This window comes from Gymnoscopelus microlampas (genome assembly GCF_963454915.1).
Source record: "Gymnoscopelus microlampas genome assembly, chromosome: 7".
Lineage (NCBI taxonomy): Eukaryota > Metazoa > Chordata > Actinopteri > Myctophiformes > Myctophidae > Gymnoscopelus > Gymnoscopelus microlampas.
In genome coordinates this window covers 11,553,908-11,571,712 of record NC_139944.1, presented here as the reverse complement: position 1 = coordinate 11,571,712, position 17,805 = coordinate 11,553,908, and the positions used below count along the sequence as shown (strand labels likewise).

The window sequence follows — 17,805 nt, the reverse complement described above, 5'->3', positions numbered from 1 at the left end:
TTATACATTTTGGTAACTCCAAAGGTGGACAAGAAATAAAAAATAATTTCTCCATTGACTAGAAATTGATAATTTAAAATATACTCCTCATTGACTTACATTCAGTGAGGCTCTTTTAAACCCGTAACTAATAATTGTTTAATATATATATATATATATATATATATATATATATATATATATATATATATATATATGTCAGACATTTTTTTATAATATTAAAAAAAATCTGTAATATATTATCAAACATCTAACAACAATATGAACTATAGTGTTAACAGAGTGACAATGACATATCATGAGTCATTGTGAAACAATTATGATTCATGGTCACACACTATTTCAGTAATATAATTAATTTGATTATATCTTATTGTATTTATTTCATTTTATTTGAATGCAGTCATTAAAATGAGTCCATATACAAACACATGTTTTGAATTAACTGTGGAAAAACTTGAAGAACAAGGCACTGGATTAAGTATACTTGGCTGTTAGCCTGCTCCTGACCAGGCTAACCTCACAGCTAAATTGCCATGGTAACTAAGGTAGGCTTGCTTCAATTCTCTTTCGTGGAATCGGGTCATGGCTAAACTTAGCCAGGGTGAACTGGCTAAGCTAATCTTCAAGATAATTCAGCTTTCATGGAACCGATTCAGCCCTAATCCTGGCTAAATTAAGCCAGGATAGGTGTTAAAGCCAGGCTTTAGCTCTAATTCACCTTTCGAGGAACAGGCCCCAGGCGATACGGACCCGACTTTGTCAAGCCTGGATTTAACTTAAGGCCTTAAGGCCTTAAGGCTTATTTAATTCACCTTTCGTGGAATAGGGCCCTGAACTATGTCAGCATTTAAAGCTGCATCATGTAACGTTACTGCTCTACCCCAAATGTGTCTTTTAGTGCTTTCGAGTTGTTTGTTTGTAGTTAATAGTATTGTAGTTATTATTTCAGAGTACTCCAGAAACGAACAATAGCAGACATCCCACCTCTCCTGGAAGTTCCGGGAGTCTCCAGGGAATTAGATAGGTTGGGAATAATTAAAAAATGACCAATGTACCTTATGTAATAGATCAAATTGACCAGGACATTTCACAAATGCACAATGCAATAAAGAAATACATTTATTTATTTAATTGCATTTTTATGTATTTCATTGCAGTATTTATTTACATTTTTTGGACCTATGGACTTCCATAACGGGGTAAAGTAATCAATAAAAAAAGATGTAGAGTTTTGGGTGTAGTATCCTTTTAATCATAAATCCACAACACAGCAGTTAAGTGAGTAGGAAAAAAAGAGTAAGTATTTACATCTAAAGTCATTTACGTCACAGTTTCATACCCATGCTAACAAAATTGAGAATGTTTGATATATACAGTACAAGAAATGCTTCTTTGCATCGTTGTAGAAAGAAATCCCTTCGTAGTAACCAGCTGGACTTGTCATTGATGCAAAAACTCCACAAAATCCACTACTCCCAAATAATAATAATAATAATAACAATTATTATTATTATTATAGTAACTATAATAACAATAATATGACACAAAGGAAGTTGTATATATTTGTTGGCTGTTGTCATCGTCTAGGTTTAAAAACAGTTTTACATCAGAAAGTACAAGGCAAGACAATTAAACACAATCTATACAAGGTTCACCTTCAGTTTCTCCTGTACATACACTCGCTTCTAACTCTGTACACCCAGAATGCAAGCTGTGATCATCGGCCATGCTCTGAATATCAGCTCTCTTTACACATTGCATTCCTCCCTCGCTTTATCCACTATAGCATTTACAAGAAAAAAAGAAAAACAATTTCCAAAAGACATCTAACAAAGATCATCAACGTCATAACTGTGTTCAGTCCATTAGTGTTGGCCTGTCTCTATTCTAGACTTCTATCCATGGTGGGAGGGCATCCATAAAGTATTGTTGTTAAAACAAATATCTTTAACCGATTAAGACCTGAGGCGATTCTTTAAAGAAATCTAAATCTCAACAGTTTTTTTTTTTAAATCTGGAAAATATTTTTTCAAGATTTTTCAAAAATAGCAGATCTACAAGCTTGTACCGCGGCACTCGGTGCCGCGCTATGAGCTTGTAGATCTGCTATTTTTGAATAGCCCAAAGAAATCTTAAAATGAGAGGCAGATGCGTCCCTGGTCTTAATGGGTTAAAAATGGGAAGTTTGTTTTGAAGTATGGAGGATTGAAATAACAGGTACCAGTGTGGCCTCTCTTTGAAACTTGCAATTACAATTACAATGAGCCACACTGTTTTATCTCATTGGTTCTCAAAGTGGGGGGACCCAGGGGTCCTACCAGGACCAGGGGGTCCCCGGCAAAATTCGTTATTAAAGCGTCACAATCATTTTAACCCCTTTATCCATATTTTGTACTTTGGCTAAACCGAGTGCCGCGCTTGTAGATCTGCTATTTTTGAAAAATCTTTTTTCTAAAAGACGTTAATTTTTAACACAAATCTTTGCTTCTGGTGGTCCCTGGCACAACATATTTTCAGGTGGGGGTCCACGGCCACATACATATCAATTTGGCGGTCCTTGGCACGAAAAAGTTTGAGAAGCACTGTTTTATCTATAAAGTATTGACTTTACCCCACAGTACAGGTACCATGTTTATAAAAATGTTGCATACACTATATATGTCCTCATACTGTATGGGTATGTATTGTGAGGTTAGGACTGTAATGGAATCCTTTGAAGGTCACGAGGGACATACCCTGTTGGAGGAAGAAAAGCAGACTGGAACTATCACCCTTTTCTTCTAATCTGGTCTCATTTCAATGTGGAGGGAAAATGATCAGTGAAAATACATAAAAACGCATGATCTTTGCAGGTTAATAAAAGTACAACAACAAAAAGCATGTTGATTCTCATATAGTCACCAAGAGAATTTGACATGGTCGTTTTGAAAACGAGTCGATCAATCAGTCGTGAACCCAAGTCTACTTAAGTCTTCTGTGAGGGATTCTATTGAGTAGATGTGACAATCTTTCAGCTCTCATGTAAACATTTGGCTGGTTGAAGACAACCTATCTCAATTCAAACAGAGAGGCCAGGTGAATGGGTAATCCAATCACACTGTCATGTACATATCATTGGTTAACCCATTCAATCCAGGAACGTGTCCACAAATGTCTTCTAAATCTAAATGTTGCTATATCAGTGGTTCTCAAACTTTTTCATGTCAAGGACCCCCAAAATTATATGTATTTGGCCGCGGACCCCCATCTGAAAATATTTAGTTCCAAGGGACCCCCAAATCTATATTCATAGATTTGCACAAATTTGCAAGGTTTTTCAAAAATAGCAGATCTACAAGCTCATAGCGCGGCACTCGGTGCCGCGCTATGAGCTTGTATATCTGCTATTTTTGAATAGCCAAAGTATAAAATAATGGTTACAGCTAAAACCTAAAATGACACAGATGCGTTCCCTGGTTGAACGGATTAAATGATAATTGTATATTGACCCTCATTCAGTTCATTCAACTTAATTCAACCTCAGACTGTCATGATTTTCACATGTACTGTACAGTCAAAAAACAACTGTAAAAGAGCGGGCAACAAGAAACATTTACCATAATGTTCTTAGAGCATTGCCATGAGCATTTATATCGATCCCTTTGGGTAAGAAAAAGGCCATACGCCGGGATAAATGCTATAAATAGTTGAGCACGGCTGTTAAGAACACCATTTTAAAACACTCTCTGGAGAAAACTAAGCAAAACAAAAAAAACACCACATTGTCTATTGACACTCAAAGACGACAAACCACATTTTCTTTCAGTGCTTTAGTGAAATAATGCCCTTTGCAAGTAAAGATACTGTCACGTCTGCTCACTGAATCACGTTGAGAAGAATCCCCAAATTCTCCCGTCGTCTTTCATATTGTTCATAGTGTCCAGGATATAGTGTCCTATAACAATAACGGAAACCTATTGCATTGTATTTACATGTGGTTAAGAAAACCAAAGAGCAAACCATTCAGTGATTCAGCCTAATGAGATGGGTGATCGTTTCACCCTTTTTTTCAACCCTGAAAACAAGTTCTTTCTGACAGGCAATTCAACAGATCCCAAATTGCTTCTGTGTTGGCTGAAAGTACGTATAGTGGAATTACTTACCATACATTAGGCTTAGTAGAAACATTCTAGTCTACGGTTCCTCTTTAGTCTTCATCGCTCAGTTCGGTACAGATACATTGACAAGGGGAAAAAGACGGTCCATTGAATTAGGTCCAGTGTTTACCAATAGTGGCTGAATATAAGAAAGTGCTGGCCACTTAAAATTCTTGCACAAAACTCTCAAAGAGTTCTAATCTTCACAGTTAGTCCACACCTCTGCCAATGAGACCAAAATCCTACAGCTACCACTTATTGTACTTGACTCTGTTATGATTCCAATTCAATTCCAACAGACGAAATGATCACTACACATATTCCAGTGGTTACAAGTTTAGCTCTCCCTATGGCCAGGACAGCACAGTCCCAAGTTATATGGCGGCTTTCACTGAATTATCATGCATACAAAAAGGGTACCCTGATATAAATGTGGATAGTTGTTATATAAAACTTTCTATGTACATTTTCTATATAAATGTCATCCATTAACCACTTAAGCCCAATGTTATACTTCATCACACAACGGTGTCACGCGTTAAAAAAAAGGCGAAAATAGCCAATCTACAAGCTCACAACGCATTGCAGCGCGACGCATTGTGAACTTGTATGTTGGCTATTTTTTCTATGCACACACCTCTCGATTTTGTTTATTAATTTTATTTCACTCTACTACTTTGCTTGTGCACAATCCAAGCTGAATCCATTCAGCTTCTAGGATGCGTTTGAAGTAAACCCCTGGGTTTATGAATCTGTTTAACGGGGGGGGGGGGGGGGGGGGGGCTGACGTCGCGTCCCACTAAACGTCCCACTTTTAGAGGAGTGGCCACCACCAACCATCCAGCAACTCCCATGGCTGTATTTGTCTTGCATATTTCTACATAACTTTAACAACTTTCCCAGGTTGAATACACTAAATCATATGATATATATGGTTATTTATACTATATTAAATATATCTATATAGTTTAGAATATATTTGTAGTTTGCCATCTTTCGTAAAATATATATATACTATATATACGTATTCCTTTCACCTTTGTGAGGCTTATGAGAGGAAGCCTTGACTTGTCTCGTGGAAACAAACTGAAAACAAAGAGTGACATCTTTTGACCCAGCCCCTTGGGTTGTTGCTGCGAGGTTTGCATATACAAGGAGCCATCTTTTTTTTTGTAGGTGGCCTGTTTAGTTCAATAACTAAGGGAGTGAGGATTCATTCAAGTAGTATCGGAGCAAATACACAACCAAATCCTCCGTGTTAATGTATCCATTAGTAACTCCCAGAGTGTACAAATGGAACCAAATGGACCCTCATCTTTCCATTCCATTTGTACGGTCTCTGATTTGAATTAAAAACTCAGGATTTTACAGTGCACACCATCATTCCAACTCCACTGCTTCCCTTCTCCTCTCTAGACTCATCATGTCCTTTCTCTTTTCAGTCTATTGTTTTTCACTCTTCTCATCCACTACGAGCTACATCAATCTACTCCCCACCCGCCAATATACTCTGCATTTATAAAAAATACACGGAGAGTTGCAGAAAGAAGGTTTTGGTGCCATGTTCGTGTCTTTTAAAGTGCTGCTCATGACATTTGAAAAGAGAGGCATCAATAGGATGGAATCAGGGTTTTCATCGCCCAATAGTAATTCCTTGACCCTTTGTGTTTGATGGATGACCTACGAGCCATGTTGTCTCTGTGAAGTTAAGTACAAAAACACACAGTATGTGTCTCATGACTCTATACTTATGTTAAAATCAAACTCATATTTGAGTCTGTGCAATTACTGTATAGAATCAAAAAAGAAAAATCCATCTCTGTCTCTATTAGATCAAATGATATGGTTGGCTTATTTTTTTTGAATATTCATCCAGTTAGGCGGACACAAAAAAAAAACATTCGCTTTGAGGATAACGTTATAAAAGGATGTTGCGATAAATGCAATAAACGAATGAATTTCGAGAGCGAATGCAGTGATTTGTTCATGCTATGAAAGGGCACTTTTCCTCAGCTGTGTTCATTACACCAATGATTAAAATTATTATTCTTTTTTTTATTATGCAAAATATGCATGAAGGAAATCCAGCATTCACGGACCTGGTCCCTTTCTCTTGACATCACATTATGACCTTTAACATAAACCTTAATCCAGCTCTCTCTCTCTCTCTCTCTCTCTCTCTCTCTCTCTCTCTCTCTCTCTCTCTCTCTCTCTCTCTCTCTCTCTCTCTCTCTCTCTCTCTCTCTCTCTCTCTCTCTCTCTCTCTCTCTCTCTCTCTCTCTCTCTCTCTCTCTCTCTCTCTCTCTCTCTCTCTCTCTCTCTCTCTCTCTCTCTCTCTCTGTGTGTGAATGGAGTCCATGCACCACGTTGGCCAAACGTCTAATAGACTCTATGCACAGCAGCCATTTTGGAGAAAAACTGGGCCTCTTCTTACTTCCTTCACAGGTGTTACCAGTGATACTAATGAAGGCTCTGTTCCATTCTGGTCAAACAGAGTCAGGGTGCTGATATTGTGCATGTTGGCTCACTAGAAATACTAGTGGGTCTCAAAGTGTGGTCCAGGGACCCTCATGGTTCCTTGAGAGGGTGTAACTCTGAGAGTGTACAAATGGAACCAAATGGACCCGGGAGGGTCCATTTGGTTCCATGGGGGTCCTTGAAATTAAAAGGTTTGAGAACCACTGTGCTACCCTAAATGGAACAGAGCCTTCATTAGTGTCATTGGTAACACCTGTGAAGGAAGCAAGGAAAGGGGCCCAATTTCTGTCCAATATGGCTGCTGTGCATAGAGCCTATAGACTCACTCCTCGCCCACGCCGTGCTCCCACCCCACCCTGGCCTGCTCCTCCTTGGCTCCTCCTCCTATGGCGGGCTGGGAGATGTTGCGCGGCACAGCTCTGGGCGCGGGGGCCGGGGTCGGGGTCGGAGGAGGAGGGGGAGGGTCCTCCTCCGGGATACACCCCTCCCTGAGGTAGGGCTTGGGGGGCAGCACGGGCGGGGGCTGGTGGTGGTGGTGGTAGAGGGGCGGCTGGTGGTGGTAGTGCGGGTAGAAGTAGTGGTGGTACTGGGGGAGGACGTGGGGGGGCTGGGGGGGGAGGGTCTCCGCACCGTGGGCCGACACCTCTCCGAGGCCGAGCGGCTGCGAGTGGCTGCGGGAGGGCGGGGGCTTGGCGGCGTCCAGGACCTCGGGCTCGGACACGCTGTAGCGGACGGGCAGGTAAAGGGAGTCGGGGTCCTCCTGGTGGTCCGCGGTGGTCCAGGCCTGGCCGCCGGGGACCGACTCCAGGGTGTCCGCGCGGCTGGGGGGAGGGTCCGAGGAGGAGGCGGGGCCTCCGAAGTTGCTCTCGCTGAGGGAGGAGACGCCGGAGCTGGCGCTGCCCGACAGCGTGGAGTTACTGCCATCCAGGTTGGACTGTGGACTGGTGGGCGAGGCAGGTATAGGGTGCAGGGGAGACTTGAGAGAGAGAGAGAGAGAGAGAGAGAGAGAGAGAGAGAGAGAGAGAGAGAGAGTGTTAGGCTGTGTGTACACACCAAACGCCCTTTAAGAAGAAAGAATGCTGTCAAGAGTGCCTTTTTCTGCTGAAAAAATTAAAGGAGAAGAGAAGTCATGCACAATCCAGATCGTTACTTTGACCTCAACCAGACCAAACCCATGCCTACATTAACACCTAAACACAACCATGTCTTGTCAACCATCTCTAACCTAATACCTATACTATACCTACCTGCCATTTTAACATTATACCTGGAACCTGAATTTAGGCAATCCGCTTTTAACACAATGCATCATGGGTATGATATGGCCAGTTCAGGAGCCACAACCTTTTCCAACAAAACCAAACCTCACAACAGACAGACAGACAGACAGACAGACAGACAGACAGACAGACAGACAGACATTCAAAGCAGCATCCAAACAGACCGGTAAACAGGAGAGTAGGGGACAGGGTTGCCATGTCTGCTTATTATAAGCGACTTTGGACTTTGGCTTTTCTGTAATGTTGCTTGTAAATATTGGTAGTTGCAGGTTGTGTTTTTGTGGGCTTGTTTCTAAAGTGTAGTTGCATATTTGGGCTTGATTCCTAAATGTTGTTTAAACCACTGGTTCTCAAACATTTTCATGTCAAGGACCCCCAAATTAATACAATTTGTGTTGTTAAAATGTTTCAATAATATTCGTACATTTTCTTTCCAAAATGTTTTTGGTTGTGAGCTTGTGGATCGGTTATTTTCAAATAGCCAATGCCAGTACAGGTATACAGTATAGGTTTAAAGTGTATAGTCACTTCTTTTAGGCTTGTGTTCATAGACCTGGTTGCTTATTTCTCTCGCAAAGTCTGGCAACACTGGTGGGGGGTCGGGGGGGGGGAGAGCAGAGGAGGACTGGAAAAGGAGACGGAGGAGGAGGAGGAGGAGGAGGGTACCTTTCTTAAGGAGCGCGCGGGGAGAGCTGGAGGGAGGTCGCTGAGCTGCTGGTGGAAAGCGTCAAAGTGCATCGACAGGAGTTGGCCTACAGGGGGAGACAACAGCAGGAGCCGCTCAGAGATAAGAGGCACAGACACCACAACACATATGAGGAGAAGGTGGAGGAGGTGGAAAAGAAGGAGAGGAAAATGAGGAGACGCGACAGGATAGAGAAGAAGGGATAGATAGGAGGATGTATGGAGGCAAATGGGTAGGTGTGTAGAGCATAATGGAGGTTTGTGGGTGAACTTGTAGTTAGTATTATCTTCGTGAGAACCACATGTCCTCACAATGGTGGAAAGATGGGCGAAATCATGAGAAGGTGAGGAGGACATTCTGCCACCAATCTGCAATATGGTCTCTGTGTGTTAGGTGGAAACCTCATATGTTCAAAACGGTTACTTTTCAGGATTCAAATTCTAAAACACCAAAATGGAAGAAGAGAAGAGCAGAGCAGAGCAGAGCAGAGACTGAGTTGAACCACGTTCCAAATCTCTCACACACACACACACACACACACACACACACACACACACACACACACACACACACACACACACACGCGCGCGTAGTATAAGAGCAGTTGTGTTACCATGAGGTAGGCTGCGTGGGGGTACAGGAGGTGCCATCACACTGCCAACGTGAGCCGCCAGGAACGGAAGAGTGTCTCTGGTGCCACTGTCCAGACTCCAACTACTGGGAGTAGTGAGAACTACAGAGGAGAGGAGAGGAGAGGAGAGGAGAGGAGAGGAGAGGAGAGGAGAGGAGAGGAGAGGAGGGGAGAGTGAGACATGACGGCCATGGCTCTCGTAATCATCATCCAAAATATCCAATCGATAGGAAAAAAGTTATTTTTCGGGTGAACTATATCAGGCTACAACACTGATGATACGTCCCAGTTGCATCCATGTGATGTTTTTCTTTAGTAGTTATTCTATTTATAGTGGCTCATAGGAATAGACTATGTGACAACCAGGAATAGTTTGGTGACCACAGGAGAGACTGTTGACAGCCGGAATGTAGACGGCATCCCGGGAGCAGTATGGGTTAGCGCCCCAGGCTGTGTCTTCCGTGAGGAAGAAGCCCAACAAACCCACGGTGAGGCCTTTAGGAGGGCCATTCAATCAATCCGCAAGTGGAGCCTGCAGTACCACCACGGCTCAAGGAACCATCACGCCAGAAGGAAATGTTTGGATCGGGGTGGTGCAGCGGATCTGGTGCAGCGCTCAGGTCCTGGACCTGGTGAGACGAAGGAGGAGCCCGGCCAGGAGACAACCCACAGTGCCTAGTCCCTCCACGAGTCCCGGCAGAGTACTTCCGGAGAAGCGGACTGAGTGGCCCTGTCTTGCCCTATAGGACTGACCGTGGGTAGCTACTGGGACGTAAGTCGGGGCTTGATCAACCCTGGCTGGGTCACCTGGGCGAGGGTGTATGTTGTATGTTGCGAGACCCGAAACACCCGATGACCCCAGGCTACAACACTGATGATACGTCCCAGTTGCATCCATGTGATGTTTTTCTTTAGTATATCCTTTAAAATCATTGTTTTATTTCATGGCCTTCCTGCCCTGGCACCAAAGGCCAAGTGGCCTTGACTGTAAAATGAGGGAATTCCAGGCGTGTACCTACCTTTCTCAGCAACAGAGAGGTTGGGGTCACTGCAGGGCTTGCAGGGACCAATCACCTGATGGAACAATGCTCTCTGGAAGCTGGTGGGCTGGAGAAAGACACCATGACATCAGATTTGTTGTACCATCACAGAAAGCATCATATTGTATCGGGCACAAACCTCTTATCTCCATTATTCTTTTTGTGTTTTTTCCCCCGTAAATTAACGCCCCACTTGATCATACTAAAGCGTCACGCAAAAGCAGCAGATCCACAAGCTTGAAACTAGGGTTTAACACCGGGATTCCCGGGATACGGGAATCCCGGGAATCCCGAGGTTATTTACCGTCCCGGGAACTGACTCCGGTTCCCGGGATCCCGTTTTTTCTTTTTTTTGTTAGAAATGAATACTAATTAGTAGAAAGGCCAATCTACAGCGCGGAGGAATTATTACTATTATAATTAGCCAAGTTACTTTACCAGGGCAGGGTCCCATCGTCCCGTTGTGAACCAATATGTGACGCACTGAATGTAACAGTAATGAACAAATTAAAACACAAGTGGCCGTGATGCCCCATGTCTGCCCTGCGCACGCTGATTTCAACGTTTCCTCTGCTGTCAATACGGTAGACACCAGTTGACTAGTTGATATTCAACATCAAGTGAAACGCTGCATAAACAGTGGGTAGGTTTGATTTCGAGCCTATATTCCAGCTTAAAATGCGCGCAAGCCAAGCAATGCTTTTGATAGAGAGAGAGGAGAGACGGGAGAGCTGGAGAGAGAGAGAGCAAGAGAGAGCGCGTGCGAGAGAGAGAGAGAGAGAGAGAGAGAGGGAGAGAGAGAGCGAAAGTAGGCTATTAGACCGATGTGGTCCGATTGTTTTATCATCATTAATGTAGCCTACCCTACCTACACTTGCATTTTAGAACGTTCAAACTACCATTTACTAACTACCCAGTACAACAAGTGAACTGCACAACAGCTGTCTGTCTCATTGATTGTCAGTGGCAGCGGGCGGCAGCGCATGCATGTGCACATCAAAATCACACTACAAAACCCGACATTTGATCAACAACAAAATATAGATTAATACATTTGACAACATACAGCCGACATCCCAAAATGGAGTCTTAATATCCAGCAAGTAGCCTAGCCTAATATAAATTAATAACTGCAAACAAATTACAAGTTTAGGGTATCAAATCAATATCCTACAAAAGTAGAGATAAGCTGTGACCTCACCGGCGCTCTGATGGACAATAAATAAATAATCATTTTGCAAACAACATGTTCTGTTCTCTTGTCAATAATGATACAAATGGAACGTTTATTTCAGCAGCTAGAGTTTGACATTGTTTGAGTGCGTTTTGGCTGCACAGCGCAGCTCCTCGTTTAAGTTAATCGTCTTCACCCGCTGCTTCGCAACAGGGCAGATCTCCACCAGGGCACTATATTATATTTATATATTATATTTATTTGATTTAAAAAATCAACTTAAGTCATTATTAGTGCAAGTTCATAGGTGGACACTGGACACAATAGGGACATTTGGGCACCTCGATGTAAAATTGGGTATTTAAGTATATAAATGCATTTTAGTGGGCACTTTTTTTTTTTTTACACTTTAACGGGAATTCCCGGGAAGCCCGGGAAAAGGTCTGAAAATTCCCGGGAATTAAAATTTGATATTTCCCGGAAAATGTTAAACCCTACTTGAAACACATACGAGGTTTCCACCCGACAGAGACGATATTATCCATAGCCCCCATACAGTACATAATAGTGACCCAATAATATTAGCCTTTAATTATATGGTAACGTTTCAAGAGTTTTAAAAGTGATTAACCGTTTATAATTCAGTTGTGAACAGAAAAACACAATAAATAAATATAAGACATCAGTGGGATGATGCTCAATCAACCAGAGCATATCCCACTGAACTTCATAGTTCAAAGTGAGTAAAACATGTTTTAAATCTATTCAAACCAATACTAAGGCAGATGGACAGGTGGAGTTAAAGATGGATTAATGAATGGCTGCATTCTTCTAGATAACAGCACATATGTATTCATGAATTAATTAATTTACCTACTTATTTAGGTACTTATTTACTCATTTGTTTATTTATTGAGTTCAGAACCACTTCTCTACTGAACTGCATGCTTGTCAGAAATGTTTTGTCATCATTGATGTTGGGGTACATACCTGTCCATTCTCATTGATGTTGGGGTACATGGCACTGCTGGGCCTCTCCCTGTGTGGCGGCAGCAACATCAGCATCTCTCGGTTGTGTCTGTATTTGTCCGGCAGAGAAGGAGAGCCTACTGTAAAGAAAGAGAGAAGTTTCACAGAAACTGGTCAGAAATAGGCCTATATACAATATATTGACCCCCCCCCCCCCCCCCCACACACACACACACACAAATATAAGTGTACCCCCACATTAGATTTAAAACATATCTCCATATCATAAACTTCAAAATCAACACATTTGTCGTGTTTAGCTGGTGTTCTTATCCAGAGCCTCATTTCCTGGCATATATAGATCATGGTCCTTACAAGAAAAGCTGCACTAGGAATAGACTCTGAAAGTTTTAATGTGAAAGTAGGTTCAGAATTGGAATACTGCTTTGAAAGAAAAGGGATGATTACCTTTCTATTTATTTATTAGGGAATTAAATGCAATGGTACAAAGATACAGGCATATATGCATGTACAACTATATCCCTCTTTCTATCAGTTGACTTTGTGAAGATCAGAGGGATTTCTGTGGTTTGGAACCCATCCGAGTAGATTCTTACCCCTGATGGTGGAGGGGGTGGAGTTAATCATCTGAGAGGGAGCTGAATGGGTGGAGCTAAGACTGGAGGAGGAGGGGCTTGGCTGTAGAAAGATCATACAAAGGGGGAAGAGGTAAAGCATTATTACTAGAGATACATGTATAAATCACAGTCAAATCAAAAAGTTAGAAACAACAGCTACGATGCAGAGGATTTCTCTAAACAATACTGAGTCTAAAAGACCCGCTAGCAGCCTCTAGAGGCTATGCTGCTCCTTACACCCAACTGGAAGAAAAGTGGTTTGAACCAACAACCATTTCCATCCTTTAGACTAGAGCCCTGTGCTCTCACTAGTGGGACAAAAAAAATAGCAACTACATTTTACAAACAAGTCCCCCAAAAAAAGTAACCCGCAACTACCAATATTTACAAGCTACATTTTTTTTACAGTTTTCTGAAAAACCTTCTGTTTCTATGTCAGTGGTTCTCCTTTCCATGTCAAGGACCACAAAAATGATATGTATTAAAGCTGCCTAATGCCTACCCCCATCTCAAAATATGTTGTTCCAGGGACCTCCAAAAGCAAAGATTTGTGTCGTGCTATGAGCTTGTATATCTGCTACTTTTCAATAGCCAAAGTTTAAAATAATGGTTTAAGTGGTTACACAGATGTGTAAAATAGCCCACAGGCGCTTATAATAAGCAAACATGGCAACGCTGCCCCTGACCCACCTGCATGCGGTAGAAGTCGTCAGGGTGCTCCACCACCACGCCGTCTGCCAGGATGAGGAGGTTCCCTATGGTCCCACCGGCCTCGCTGCTTTGGTGAGAGGAGAGAGAGTTTCTCACTGCGGTCAACACAGCTATGGGACTGGAGGGGACGCCGGGGGAGGAGAGGAGAGGAGAGGAGAGAGGGAGGGATGGAGGGAGAAAGAGGAGAGAGGGATGGAGGGAGAGAGGGGAGAGAAGGGAAGGAAAAGAGGAGATAGGGAGGAAAAAATAGGGATAGAAGGGGTGGGAAAATAGGAAGGAGAGAGAGGGGGAAAAGCAAGAAACCCCAAAAAGGGAAGGGATGTGCGGGAAGAACGAATTGACGAAGCAGCCATGCAGGATGGATGAGAGGAATGAGAGGAGAGAAGAGAAATGGAATGGTAGAAAAAGAGAAAATATGGCAGTGTTACAACACAGATAGATACACAGACAGACAGACAGACAGACAGACAGACAGACAGACAGACAGACACATAGACAGACAGACAGACAGACAGACAGACAGACAGACAGACAGACAGACAGACAGACACATAGACACATAGACACATAGACAGACAGACACACACATAGACACATAGACAGACAGACACATAGACACATAGACAGACAGACAGACACATAGACAGACAGACAGACAGACAGACAGACAGACAGACAGACAGACAGACAGACAGACAGACAGACAGACAGACAGACACATAGACACATAGACAGACAGACACATAGACAGACAGACAGACAGACAGACAGACAGACAGACAGACAGACAGACAGACAGACAGACAGACAGACAGACACATAGACAGACAGACACATAGACAGACAGACAGACAGACAGACAGACAGACAGACAGACAGACAGACAGACAGACAGACAGACAGACAGACAGACACATAGACAGACAGACAGACAGACAGACAGACAGACAGACAGACAGACAGACAGACAGACAGACAGACAGACACATAGACACATAGACAGACAGACAGACACACAGACAGACAGACAGACAGACAGACAGACAGACAGACAGACAGAGATGTCCATGTGTGAAGCGTGATGGCGTGGTGATGATGACATCATCAGTGAGTGTGAAGTATGGCATGGTGCAAAGGATTGTGGGAAAGGCTTTTGGTCCTCAGAGTGAGGGTCCGGGGACGCCCACAGGTCCCTGGGGGGGTTCAAGGGGTTCCCCAGCTAGAATAATATTGTGTCATCACAGTTACAGTGTATTGTGGAATCACAGCCATATCCTACCATGCTTACACTGGTGTGTACATTTCCTGATTCCTGATGTTGTGTAATGTAACCATGTGATGTGTACATGGAAGACGGGTAACCTTGTCCTTTACTTGCTCTTTACTTACTCTGTTACAACAAGTATAAGTTCGGAATAGGTATACAAAAGTATTGGTATCAAAATGTACTTAAAGTACCAAAAGCAGAAAGTACTCATTATGTAGAATGTACCATTTCACAAGTTTTCAAAAGTATAACGTGTAAAAAAAAAAATCCTTTGAAAATAGCAGATCTACAAGCTGAGCTTGTAGATCTGCTATTATCAAATGGCCGAAATGTATATAGGGCTGAAGTGGTTAATGTATGTTTGGTAATAATAATCTGTTTACATTCTGTACACTTGACACTGTTTCATCAGAAGCAACAGAAACATATTTGGGCCCTTAAAATGTATTTTATAAATGTGGACGCAAATAAAGACATTTTAATGTGTGCGTGTGTGCGTGCGTATGCGCACGTGTCTGTGTGTTACACTGACCTGTGTCTGTGCATGAGTTTGAAGCTCTCTGGGCTCATTGGACTGTGAGAGGCCAGGATCCCTCTGGGAGTGTTGGCTCCTGAACCAGCTTTATCGAAACCAGGGAGACTCTGGAACACAAGATCTGAATATTCACACACTGATGCATGTGCATGTGCATGTGCATGTGCATGTGCATGTGCATGTGCATGTGCATGTGCATGTGCATGTGCATGTGCATGTGCATGTGCATGTGCATGTGCGAGGGTCTAACACAGTGATTCCCAACTGCTGGGATGTGAGGATATTGTTGTATGTTAATATAATACAATATAGTACATCTGGGCACCTAATTCTTCCATTGAGAAATCCTGGTGTTGGGCATGACATCTACCCGTTGACAATGTCAATAAAGTTATTTTAAGCAAGACGATACCCCGAATAGAATAGAATAGAATAATCCATCAGCGGTGTAGTATTTTCCACCAGCACTCACATGGCAGAGGCTACTCCTCATCATTTGGAACTGATCAATCAGCTTCTTGTGCAGGGGACGCATTTCTGGGTGCACCAGCTTCTCGTGTACTGCCAGGCCCACGCCCAGGATGTGAACCTGTGGAAGGAAGAGAGATGATGACGACAACATTTGGTTCTCCACTCCACTAGAGCGCGTTTTCTATTCTATTAGATTTTTTTGCCTCTTTCTCATATTATTTGACAACTTGGCCAATGTTTGATAAGTTTTTATAGTATAGTTTTTTGGTTACTTTTGATGCAGTAATATTCTTTTTGGGGGTTTCATTTCCTGCTTGAGAGGAGCAAACTATGGAGCACATCATTGAAGTTTGTCCTCTCCAAAGGCTGAAAGCTAGGAGGATTAGTCACCCTCCATACAGCAGACCAGGAGGCGACTGCTTGGCTTAAGGACTTTGCATTCGCTAAATAAATATACACATGACCACATACTGTAGGCTTTGTCTCTATCTTACCTGCTCCTGCATGAGGTCTTTTAGTTGGGTGATCTTGTCGGTGTCTTCAGGGTGACTGGTGATATATTCCTTGTCAAAGAACGCCTGTGGACAAGTAGTCACATGATTAGAAGACCAACAATGTAGAGGTTGACCGGCGATTACTGCTCCAGCTGAAATGCATTCACAGATCACACTGTAACTCGTTTCTTTATTTGTGTGTGCTTTGTATTTTTTCAATTATGGTATGGGTTGGGGAGCTATTTATTTATACATTTTGTTGATCTATTTAAAAATGTCCATACAGTTTGAATGTTTGTTCATTAATTATTTGATTTGCAGATTTGAACGGGAAATACATTATGATATGACACAGAGGAGCCAAACAAAAGCAGGAATTTGGGACTATGGGAAACTGAAGGATTCATGGCCTACAGTCATGCACAGAGACTATTTGCTTGTAGCTCAGTAGCAGGGGGTCTCCATGTCTCTCCAGCTCTTTATTAAACAGAAAACGCATGTTCGGATTGGGATACCAATCAGGATAGAGAACTCAGTCAGGATACAGATTACATTTACTGAACAAACACCCTATAGCAAGGATTACTATCAGAAAATATAGTAAAAAAAGAATTTTGTTTTAACCAAAAAATATCACTTACCCTACTCCCTACCTTTGAATGTGAACACAAATAAAGATATCAAATCGTGTGTCGGGTGGAAACCTCATACGTCCAAAACTTTTACTTTTACATTTCAGGAGTCAAATTCAAAAGCATCAGAAGTAGTAGATCTACAAGCTTAAAAAATGCGTCACAGTTTCGAGCTCTTTTGATGCTTTTGTGTGATGCTGTAGTGTGATCAAGTAGGGTATTAATTTAGCAAAAAAAAAACACCCCAAAAAACACAAACAGTTTGGATATGGATATAGGAGGTTTCTGCACCGACAGTGACGATATCAAACGTGTGTGTGTGTGTGTGTGTGTTCTCCTTTACCTCCTGGTACCGGGCGACGCCTCCATTGACGGCGGCATCGATGACTCCGTTGAGCGTCATGCTGAGGAGGTTGATGTTGCCATGGAGCTGTTTGTGTTGGTACTGGCTGATCAGCGTCCTCAGCTCCTGGTTCTTGTTCTCCACCACGTAGGTGGCGTTCTCCAACGGGCTCACCTCCACCTGATACGCAGAGACACGTGATGAGATAAGACGAGCGCAGCGCGACACAATGTGAGCTTGTAGATCTGCTATTTCTCAGCTTTAGGCTTACGGTAAAGAATTGGCAAAATGTATTAAAAATAGTATTCATAAAATCAC

The 17,805-nt window shown here is 42.6% G+C and overlaps 1 protein-coding gene across 1 annotated transcript in view; it reads right to left on the bottom strand.

The window, feature by feature from the left end:
- Positions 1-6,939: 6,939 nt before the first annotated feature.
- Positions 6,940-17,805, bottom strand: part of LOC311048429 (dedicator of cytokinesis protein 3-like) — a gene marked incomplete at its 3' end in the record, with an annotated part of 256,583 nt that continues 245,717 nt past the window's right edge. The window contains exons 45-55 of the mRNA XM_084061687.1: positions 17,488-17,667; positions 16,513-16,596; positions 16,016-16,136; positions 15,545-15,668; positions 13,725-13,863; positions 13,014-13,095; positions 12,418-12,536; positions 10,233-10,320; positions 9,196-9,315; positions 8,564-8,649; positions 6,940-7,593 (exon numbers count right to left, since the gene is read on the bottom strand). Coding sequence (XP_083917813.1) covers positions 6,940-7,593; positions 8,564-8,649; positions 9,196-9,315; positions 10,233-10,320; positions 12,418-12,536; positions 13,014-13,095; positions 13,725-13,863; positions 15,545-15,668; positions 16,016-16,136; positions 16,513-16,596; positions 17,488-17,667 — 1,797 coding nt within the window. The remainder of the gene's footprint in view (positions 7,594-8,563; positions 8,650-9,195; positions 9,316-10,232; positions 10,321-12,417; positions 12,537-13,013; positions 13,096-13,724; positions 13,864-15,544; positions 15,669-16,015; positions 16,137-16,512; positions 16,597-17,487; positions 17,668-17,805) is intronic.